This window comes from Euprymna scolopes, chromosome 24, assembly GCF_053919585.1.
Source record: "Euprymna scolopes isolate OS-2025 chromosome 24, ASM5391958v1, whole genome shotgun sequence".
Classification (NCBI taxonomy): domain Eukaryota; kingdom Metazoa; phylum Mollusca; class Cephalopoda; order Sepiida; family Sepiolidae; genus Euprymna; species Euprymna scolopes.
The window spans coordinates 38,813,738-38,825,419 of NC_136505.1; the positions used below are offsets into that span (position 1 = coordinate 38,813,738).

At 33.1% G+C, this 11,682-nt stretch overlaps 1 protein-coding gene across 3 annotated transcripts in view; it reads right to left on the reverse strand.

Moving 5' to 3' along the window:
- LOC145246658 (pantetheine hydrolase VNN2-like) overlaps nucleotides 1-9,196 on the reverse strand; it is a 44,600-nt gene extending 35,404 nt beyond the window's left edge. For 2 of the 3 annotated variants that reach the window (XR_013863149.1, XM_080108367.1), the window contains exon 1: nucleotides 8,762-9,123. Coding sequence is in view for 2 of the 3 variants with exons in the window: in XM_080108367.1 (XP_079964493.1) it covers nucleotides 8,762-8,995 (234 nt within the window). In the remaining variant the exon portion in view is untranslated. Of the gene's footprint in view, nucleotides 1-8,761 lie in introns of all 3 variants that reach the window. The other variant, XM_080108368.1, reaches the window with a different exon arrangement.
- Between the last annotated feature and the right edge of the window lie 2,486 nt (nucleotides 9,197-11,682).

Consider the following 11,682-nt stretch of genomic DNA (forward strand, 5'->3'; position numbering starts at 1 on the left):
GGGCAAATAGATTACTTCTGCTATTTATCAACCAGCGGTATCCGCCCTATGTGGGTTGAACCGTCTTCTTCCATCGGATGAAATTCCATGGGAATATCAATTTCACAAGCGATCCCCAGTTGCATGTATATCCCGGTCAGGAGACATGATAACGTAAGATTTTTTGTAGTTCTTGTAGGAACGTGTCGATGTCCTCATGCATACAGGGCCTGGTATTCTCAAATTGTCACTCATTTGGTACTGACCAGGCTTAACGTTGCCTAGCTTTGGTGATCTAATGAGAAGCGGTGTGTAAACGTGATTATAGTCAATAATAAATAGATGATTTTATTGTTATATTTGTATTATTTGTTTTGTCCTTGTGTAGAGCTTCCTTTGAAATTTTGCTCTAAATCCAACCCTTAAGACACAGACAATAGCTATATACAATGTCATATAATTATAAAATTGGAATTTTGTTAAAAAGGGGATGACCTTTAAAATGCTAATCATGAAATCTATTATATATATAAAAGTGAACGTGTCTGTGTGTGTGTCTGTGTGTGTGTGCCTATGTACATTTTCCTATACAATAACTCTGTCAATTTTCAGTCTACACCCTCGAAATTTAGTATACAGGGTACTGAGATTTGGGAAAATTTTTGTAATCCGTTTTCGGCCAAAAATTTGGCTGTTAAAAGTTCAACGAGTTATCCTGTGAGAACTCTACCAAATTCCTCCAACAATTTTGGGTCTAAACACTTGAAATTTTAGATATAAATTCCTTGGACATGGATCTAACTTAATGATTTTATTTGAGCCCAAAATAATAAATGTTAAGGGGTCATAGTAGCGGTCAAATTTTAAAAAATTGACCGTTTTTTTTTGTTGTTGTTTTGTTTGTTTGTTTGTTTGTTTGTTTGTTTGTTTGTTTGTTTGTTTGTTTTGCTCAACATACACCCCCAAACGCCCGGGCAACCCCGGGCTCAAATGCTAGTCGTAAATAAAATCCACAATCTTTCCCATAATCCAACCATATTTGATACAAATAAACTTATGTTATGCCTGACTTCTCCACCAAGTGTCTGTTCGACAGTCTTTTTTAGCGTACATTCGATGATACGCACATTTGGATACGGAGCGAAAAATTGTCAATAGCTCTGGTATACATCTCTGTTAGCACTGTCCTAATTTCATACTGCGTAATCAGATTGACACAGCGGTTCCCATGTGTCTTGAAGAGATAGGGTCAAATGTTAACATTAACTTCTAAATAAAACCCTTTTTATTATTATATTCAGTTCTTGTAAAAATCTTATTTCAGTAATAAATTACAAGCACTTTATAATAAGACGTTATTTTCAAATCACCCGATATATACGAAATACAGATTAAACGAAGTAGGCACACACACACGCACACACAAACACACACACACACACACATATATATATATATATATATATATATATATATACATATATATACACATATATATATACACACATATATATATATACATATATATATATATATATATATATATATATATATATATATATATATATATATATATATATATATATATATATATATATATATATATATACAAGGTATTGAAATGAATTAGATTACAAGTTGGTGAATGTAGTGGTTTTAAGTTTTATCGAATATTGGAAGGAAACATTTATATAAGACAATCCCAGCCAAATAAAATGGCTCAATCTATATATCTATAAAAGTGAACGTGTTTATGTATCTGTCTGTCTGTGTATCTATCTGTCTGTGTGTCTGTGTGTGTACATTTCCCTACGGAATAACTCCGTTAATTTTCAATCTACATACTCGAAATTTGATATACAGGGCACTGAGATTTGGGAAAATCTACGTGATCGGTTTGCGCCAGAAATTTGCCGATTAAGGGGCCAAAGTTCAACGATTTGACCTTTGAGAACTCTACCAAACTCCTCCGACAATTTTGGGTCTAAACACTTCAAACTTTAGATATAGGTTCCTTGGACATGGATTTAACTTAATAACTTTATTTAAGCCTAAAACAATAAATGTTAAGGGGTTATAATAGGGGTCAAAGTTAATAAGAATTGACCGTTTCATTTTTTTTTTTTTTTTTTTTTGCTCAACATACACCTCCGTGCAACGCCGGCTACCCATGCTAGTATATTAGATAGAGCAAATAAAAATGGAGGTTATAAGTTTATAATTAACATTAAGAAAAGTCAATAACTTCTAAATAAAACTCTTTTTATTATTATATTCAGTTCTTGTGAAAATCTTATTTCAGTAATAAATTACAACCACTTTATAATTAGAAGTTATTTTCCAATCATCCTATATATACGAAATACAGAGTGGAACCGGAAAATTGTCGCCCTAGAAAATACGGCACGATTCTGTTTCCGTTTGATGAAAACCGGTTTTCTTTCTTTGTTGTAGATTATCTACTAATTGGCCAGTTGTGTACAAATCCCATTAGCAATATGAGCCTTCATGTCTAAAAGTGACACAATATTCAATGAGCAAGGTCGGAAATGCGCCTCTGTACAACTCATGCTCTCTACCGATCCAAGTTATGACAACAGGACCAGCACCCTCAAAATGCTTCGTTGGATTGCCACGAATAATAGGGACGTGCCCAGGATAATGAAAACAAAGTTTCTGACCACAGTAGTTTCAAGTGAGAACCACATCATACCACCTCACATCTTCGAAGTCAGCTTGAAAATATATACTAAAGTATACCTGAAGAGTGTGGTGATCCCCTGGTGCAAACAGGTGACCGCTAGCAGACCCTGAGTGTGGCAGAAGAACTTAACACCAATCCACGTCCGAAGAGACCCAGGTTTGACTTCATAAGGAGTGTTACGACTTTGGACCCTTCTCCCACTGACCTGAACCCGCTGAACCTCTTTCGTTTGGTCATACGTTGAGAACATCACCAACATGACCTCCTACAATACCAAAGCCAGCTTGATCACCGCTATCCGCCAAGTATTCGCTGAGCTCCCGCTGGCGCTTGTAGAAAAGGCAAAAGGCATGTTCTCCGTTCCGAACACGTATCGAGGCGATGATTGAGGCTGAAAGCTGCTACATTGAATGGATGTCAGCTTTACTGCATAATCAAGTTACCTGAATTGATTTTTCAATAAAAGTTTTTAAATAAAACTGCAGTGTTGTTTTCTTTAGGGCAACAACTTTATCAGTCCGCCCCGTATTATTTTATTGCGTAAATTATTGTAACTACTATGGGAAACTTTTAGATGTAAATGTAGATATGCTTAAGCGTCCCATTAGTGGGATACTGGCAGGTAATGGGTTGAAAGCTTAAGTTGGAAACTTGTGAATGACCAGAGTTGTAAAGTCTTTCTACAAATAATCATTGTTACTTTATCCAAATAAAACAAAAAAATCAGTTGTCAGAGTGTTATTTTTTCGTCTTTTGACTTGAAATGATCTTTGCTTCCCAGGGATATAAACTTTTGTTACCAATGCTGGACGATATACTCGTTCCATCTTTTCAGAATATGGAAGAAGTGACAGAACCTTTCAACACACGTGACGTCACTCACTGGACATTGTCAGAGGGAGATGAGATACATATTAAAAAGTATCATGATATCATATTTATATTTTGCAGCATTGCCAATAATATTTAACTCGGCAAAACAATCAATTGGTTAACAGGTTTTTTTTTTGTTTGTTTGTTTGTTTGTTTTAGTTTTGCTTTTTGTTTTTTCACACAAACAGATCTGTTATTTTTTTTTTATTTGATTTCACTCTAACAGATCTGGGTTTTTTGTTTTTTGTTTTTTTATTGGTTTTTACACTAACAGATCTGGTTCTTGAAATTTGTTTTCACTCTAACAGATCTGTTGTTGTTGTTGTTGTTGTTGTTGTTGATGATGATGATGATGATGATGATGATGATGATGATGATGATGATGATTTGCTTTCACACTAACAGATCTGTTTTTTTTATTTTTTCTTTCACTCTGACAGATCCGTTTCTTTTTGTTTTGTTTTTTCTTGTTTTTTTTTTTAATTTGCTTTTACACTAACAGATCTGGTTTTTGAAATTTGCTTTGACATTACAGATCTGGTTTGTTTTGTTTTGTTTTAAGTTGGCTTTGACACAAACAGATCTGTTTTTTAATATGCATTCACACTAAAAGATCTGGTTTGAAAATTGCTTTGACACAAACAGATCTGGGGGTTTTTTTGTTTGTTTTAAACACTAATCTTCTATGGTGATGAGAACGTATTTATTTATTTTTTAATTTAAAAAAAATGTCTTGCTAATAAAAATTAAAAATAATTAAAAACTTCTATAAAGATAAAACACAATGCCAAAATATTTGGAATTGTAGGAGAGTCGTCCACCTCGTCTGTTCCCTAAGCTAGTGCCATTCACTGCAATATCACATTCAGTCTGTGGACTTAAGCTATCTAAAAACGAATTCGCCTATGGATTTTGATATGAACTTTATTCACATTTGTTTTTTACGAGAAACATTTTAAAATATCGATCATGATTAGAATTGAATTAATTATTTCGAAAAAAAAATAATTAAATTATTTCTCATATTTTTTAGTAATGAAATCAACCCTAATTTTGAACCTTTGTTGTGAATGTAACCTTTTAATGGTTTATGCGCTGTGCAAATGTTCTCAATGAGATGCAACTATCGAACTGAGTGTATATTAGATAGGTTCCCTGGGAGAGGCTGTATTTATTTGCTTCCCCACTGAGCAAATTAGGCACAAGGCCGGTTTTTAATGTGGAGAGTGATGGGGAAATGGGAACCAGCTCTCTGGGGAGTTGGGGAGCTGGATAGTGACAATTTGTATGATGGGTTTCCCCGACATTGGCCAAGGTTTTTATGTGGGGTTGTCTCCACATATGGTCTTCGCTTGTAGTATCTGCCGGACAGATACTACACTTTGATCTTGGCCCGAATGCCACAAAAATCCTCCCTGTGAGAAGGACGTGAATAATAGGCTTGCTATTCAAGTATCTTAATAAAAATGTTTTCATGTACAATTTTTCTGGTGGTTACATACCGCACAGAATGGTGAAAAACAAGAAAAAACACAAGTGGATTCTAATCCTGAAGGTGGTGTTATCGTTATACATAATGTTCTTATCTACTGTGTATTTAACGGGTTATTTAACGGTTTGTTTAACGGACTATTGTCTTCAGATTCTTAATGTCTATTTCCAAGTATCGGCAATGTTTCTAGTCGTCCTGAAATTTCTACTTGCCACTGGAATAAAACAGTATCGACTCAGGAGAATATATATATATATATATATATATATATATATATATATATATATATATATACCAGGTCCAAAGTATTTAAAATTGATAACTAATGAATTTAACGAGGTTATAGAAGCGCTCAATAAAAAAGAGCAATGTATATATTTTTTATTAATTTAAACAAATTTATATGGCCGTGAAACTGGACATGCTAATACTTCGGACAAATGGTCGGTTAAGACCATAAGTCAGATGACTTAATAAAGGGTTGCTTTCCACAGAAGAAACTAGTCCTCAAAATCTATTTCTCTCTCTCTCTCTCTCTCTATATATATATATATATATATATATATATATATATATATACCAGCAAAGTGACCCGACGTTGCCTGGGATTGAGTGATGATCAAATGGTTTACACGCATATATTTATTGTCATGGAAATCAATGAAATAACCCATTTTTCAATAAAATCGATTGATTTTCTGCTCTAACTGGGGACTCATCGCGAAACATCTAGAGGAAGTTTCACATGCCTCTTGTAGTGACTAACTTTACAATATATTGTTATCTACATTGCACTGTAGAGAACCTACTGTTGATTTTATAAAATTATTTTTATATATAATCGCCTGCATAAAAATGTCTGTTTAAAATACAAAAGTCAAGCATCATGCCTCAATTGAGATTTAAGCAGAAACAGTGATTTCAAACTCACCCTTGTCATATCAAAGAATCTACTCTTGATTTTATATGCCTGACATGACTGTCTGTTCGGTGATAATGGCATGAATTTAAGTTTAAAATGAAAAAGTCAAGTCTCATTGTGAAATTGTGCTTTAAACAGAAACATTCATTTTTAACGCGTCCCTGTCATATCAAAGCACCTACTGTTGATTTTATATGTTGGGCCTTTCGGCTTGTGTGGTAATAAAACTTGTCAAATGCACTTGTGGTGTTAGGCTGTGTAAGAGGTTAACTTTGGTCAAAATCGCATGTTCTTTCTTTCATCAGATTATTTCGATTATCGATTCTTATCGAAAACATTCTGACACAAAAGCTATTAAAGAACACTGCCATGCACATAAAGAACGTTTGTGTGAAATTTCACAAAAATCGACCCAACCATTTTCGAGTCCATATGGAATAAAATCATCAGCACACAGATACACAAACACATAGGTACACAGACAAAATTCCTTTATATATATATATATATATATATATATATATATATATATATATATATATATATATATATATATATATATTCTGCTAATGTTGGGCCTACAGGTGATCCCATTGAGACGCCATCTATTTGAATGCATATTTTCCCATTAGGGTCTGTGAAGGGAACTTGTGTGGTTCATTTTATTAGTAATTTTTATGGTTTGGGGTTTTATAGCTGGAGGGGGTGTTGCATTGTGGTTGTATACTTGATTAATGATTATTTTAATTGTGTCATTTATAGGGACATTAGTAAAGAGGTTTTCGGTTATGCATTTGTGGGGGGGAGTTTAATTTTAAAAGGTCGATGAAGTCAGTGATAGATTTTATACAGTATTTACTAGGTATATATGGTTGGATAATGTTATTGATTGTTTTAGCGATATTATATACTGGGGTAGGGATTTGAGAGTATATGGGTCAATCTTAAATAAAACCGACTACAACACGAAGATAAACAACATTCTCTGTGACAAAACAAAATTTAAACCACTCACAAAAAATCCTACAGAACAACTAAAAAAAAACAAACTAACCAAATTATAACAGGATATAACGCTGAAATTGGAACAATAAAATTTAATAAGATAAGAAACTATAAACCCTGCTACATATACGGGAAAATTAAAACTCACAAAACAGGTTACCCTCTAAGACCCATATTTTTTAAGGTTATTATGTGGAATGCGATGCCTTTTTCAGCCCCTGGTTACGGTATTTGCCTTGCCTTACGGTGTTATTTATAATGTTATTTGATTATATACATGTGTAATATATACTGTACTGTAATTGTTACTAATTTTTAATGCTGTATCCCGGGGTTCTACTGTATATATATATATATATATATATATATATATATATATATATATATATATATATATATATATATATATAACAGTCAAGCTACGCTGAAGACGGGTAGGGCTCCTAAACATGCATGTACGTAGGTTAATGTTTTTAAAAACTAATAAATAAATAAAATAAAATATTATTTGTTTACGTCCAAATAAAAAAAATGGGTAATTTTCTAAAAAAATACCTGATCTCCAAGGTAGAGACGCTAATATCGTTTAAAAGATCAACAACAAAATCTACGTATATATATTTAATAATCTGAGAAGTTTATGTTAAACTGAGATAGAAATCTGATTTTAATTTTCCAAAAAATATAAAATAAAATAAGTTTAGACCGTGAAGACTAAGTCTCCTAACTGAGAACTATCGGAAATTTAGCATAATAGATGGCGTTTCCTTTAAGTGAATATGTCCTAGTTCAGCTCGCGATCGAGTGCATATCAATGACAAAAAAAAATGGTACTTCATGCCTTCTTGCTAAATACTCAACATTATAAGGAAAAGAATAGCGTCCGTAATTTATTCTGATAAACTTAACCAATTAAAATATAAAATGGTCCCGTTTTTTGTAATCCAAAAACCTATTTTTTACTCAATAAACTATTCAAGAATTTTCCTTTTCAAAATATTTAAATTAAGCACATTTTAGAAGCGTGAAGACAGGTACGTCGTAAAAAAAATATTGTCATGTCGAAATAAGTAACGTTTTCAAAAATTACGAAAAAATGATAAAGTTGAAATGTATTATTAATGAAAATAGTTTTCGAAATAATTGCATATGTGTCTTGTTAATAATAATGGCAGATCAATAAATCGTGAATCATGAAAGTACATGCTTTATGTAATAATGCAATATGTTACTAATTACGAATTTATAATTAAGTTGATAACTTTTAGCTGAAATTGACATAAAAATTAAGTAGCTTACATTGTTTTTTTAATGGAAATTCAAATTTCGGACAAAACGCTAAAATATTCGCTATTAAAAATGTAAAACAAGATGCGTCGTAAAAAGAATACGTCGTAAAAAGAAGGTGCCGTAAAAAGTGCGTTGTAAATAAGATACATCTCAGAAAAATAAGGCATTATAAAAGATTCGTCGTAAAAACGATGATTCGTAAAAAAAAGATTCGCCATTAAAAATGTTTCGTCAAAATAATGTGTAATACAACAAAAAATGCGCTGTAAATAAGATGAGTGATAAAAATGGCGTTCTAAATAATATTCATCATAAAGAAAATATTCGTAGTAAAAATGTGTCATAAAAGAATTCGTCGTAAAAAGGATGCGCTGTAAAAAAGATTTGCTCTTAAAAATGTGTCGTCCAAAAAATGCTTCGTAGAAAAAATGCGCTGTAAATAAGATTCATCATAAAAGATGCGTCGTAGAAATAAACCAAAGATTTGTATACTTACACTTCTCGCGGCTTGTTGCGCTTTTTCCTTATAAATGTCAATGTTTTCCAGCATTAAATCTACCGCTTGTTTTCTGGTTAGGTTCATTCCCTGCTTTGGTGACTTTGGGTGAATCTCAACGACAGATGCCTTAAATTGGGAGCTGCCATTACTGCCGATTATTTGATAGAAGACCAGAATAACCGTAGCTAGTAGAACTAGCGGTGAAAAGGGCCCGCTTCGAAAGAAAGCCATGATGCAAATGCAATCCAACCGACAGAAATCTCTACAATAATTGGAGAGGGAGAAAAATCTTCAAAACCTTTCGTAAGCGTGGGTTGGCATACGTCCGATGTAGTTAGAGGCGGGCTAATGAGAAAAGGAACCTTAGCATCAATGAAGTCTTTCTTTTAGGAGGAGGTCTTTCAGACGGATATGATTGCAAGTCAATCAGTATTAACTACTGGTTGGACAGTAATTCGACCGGTAGGCATGTATTATATTTTGTTAAGAGAGCATTGGAGGAGGGAATGGAGTTATTTCTTGGGGAGTTTCTCTAGCTAGGACAATCGCCAGACAAAACGTAGATAACGATTTTGAAAGGGGCGTAACTATAGATTTCTATTTGATTCATTCACTCTTTTTATTTCTGTTTTTTGTTTTGTTTTGTTTTGTTTTTGAGTCCGATAAAAATGTATGTAAAATCACGCTTGAAAATATAACATAAACTTTGAGCTTATACAGGATAAAATAATTCTGTAATTATTTTGAAGCTGTATAATCATAAAAAAAAATATCTACACATTTTTGCTTATGTACACTCGGTTCTTATAGGGTCACCCATTGAGCTTGGGTTAAATTGTTTGAACCAGGAAAAAGTGAGTTTGCAGAGCCAGTTAATTGTTTTTAAGTATTTCTTTCTGCTTCTTGTAAAATCGGTTCTCTTTCTCACTCTCTCTCTCTCTCTCTCTCTCTCTCTCTCTCTCTCTCTCTCTCTCTCTCTCACTCACTATATATATATAAATCCTTGTCGTATTCATCTCTCTGTCTATATATATATTTTTTTCTATCTATCTATCTATCTAAATTATTGTCGTATTCATCTCTGGGTTAAAGTTTGATTCCATAGTATTAATAATTAGATCATATTCTCTATCGTTTATAATAGACTGTTTCAATCTTCTATTAGGTCGGTGCAAAAGCATTTGCCAGTTTGTAGAAAAGAGCATTTAATGTAATTTATTTTATACATACTATTGCTACTTAGGCATGTTATCATGATTAATTAATAGGGCTGTGACAACAGCATATTATTTTCGTTGTTTTGACTCTCGGGTATATATGCGTTAATATCTTATATGTTTGTTTTTATATAGACGGATGTGGTTCTCCGTTGATTAAATGTGTCTAACTGTATGGGATATATACCCGAGAGTCAAAAGAATGAAAAGAATATTCTGTTGTCACAGGTCTATTAATTAATAACTTTTTCTTTCAGATTATTAAAAGGTCATTCATATTTTTCTCACCCACATTGATACGAAAACGACCTTCTTTAGTCAACAGGAAGGGAGTCATTTTTTCATCATGATAATGTTCGTCCTTACACAGCAGTATTGGCCAAAGATCTAGAAGAATTTGGTTGAAAAACTTTGCTCTATCCTGCATATTCACCTGATTTGGCTCCATCGGATCATCGCTTATTTTGAAGATTACAAAACCATTTGGATGGCCTTAGGTTAACATCGCGAGAGAAGATTAAACATCAGGACATAAAGAATTTTACAAGCATTTATAAGCTCGATACCAGATGGAATATTGTTATTATAAGCAACGGTCGTTATTGTTATGGATAAGACTGTTTTTCATTTTCAAGATGAAATTTTAAATCGGTAAAAACTTTTGCACCGACCTAATATATAATTGTATTACCTTTAACTCTTAAACGGAGTAAAAGTTGCTTTCGCGTGCATTTTGTTATTGAAATAACAGGTTGGTTGGTTTTATTTTACGGCATATCAACTCTTTTCAGGTTATTTAATGCCGAATCCAGTGATTTTGAAGAAAAAGTGTTTTAATAGAATATATTTGTTTTGTTTTTCAAGTCGGTTTCTATTTAACCCATAGTTGGGACCCTAACAGGTACTACCACTCCGGGTTAGAGTGGACCTGGGAGCAATGGAAATTAAAAGGTGGCTCCATACTCCCCAAAGCCCACAAGCTGGGGCCTCACCATCGGATATAGTTTAAGGTCATATCCAGGACCATGAAATAACAGGGAAACATCGTTTATTAACTGGGGGATATTAGGGTCACCAGCTAACAAGTGCTAACTTAACAATATAAGCAGTGTTTAGAAACGAAAAATCAAGAAAATACGTGATTAAATAACAAATCATTTATATAACTACAAGTTTACAAGAAAATAAAAGCAATTTTTAGTTTAAAATGTTCACTTAGGAAAGTTTATACAACCCGTGTTTTTAAAAAGAAAATGTTCAGCAAATATCAGAAACGAGGGGTTGGGTTGTGTATGTTTATATATTTGTTAGTGTGAATATGCGTGTGTGAATCTTACTTGTATGTGAGTATTAGGCAGCGTGGTACTTTGTGTGTTCATCTTGTTCTTGTTAGATGTACATTAGATGAGGAGAGCTTGTACGTAAGTTTTTAAAGTGTTCCTTTTTTCGAATTTCATCGTCCAAACGCGCAAGGGGGTGCATTGTTAAGCATACATTCTCGGGTCCTTCGAGTGTGCCGGCTGTAGAAATGTGATTTTGTTGAACATGTCATTGCTTTTATAAGTTTGGTTAATTTGACATAGGCGTGTTGTTCTGAGGGTAAAAACGATTTTTATTGGTTGAAAAAATATGTAGTTAACACGTTCCCGTAAAACCCTACTTGCTTTTAAAGTGAAGAAGAGAGCAACCCCCAATGAGCGG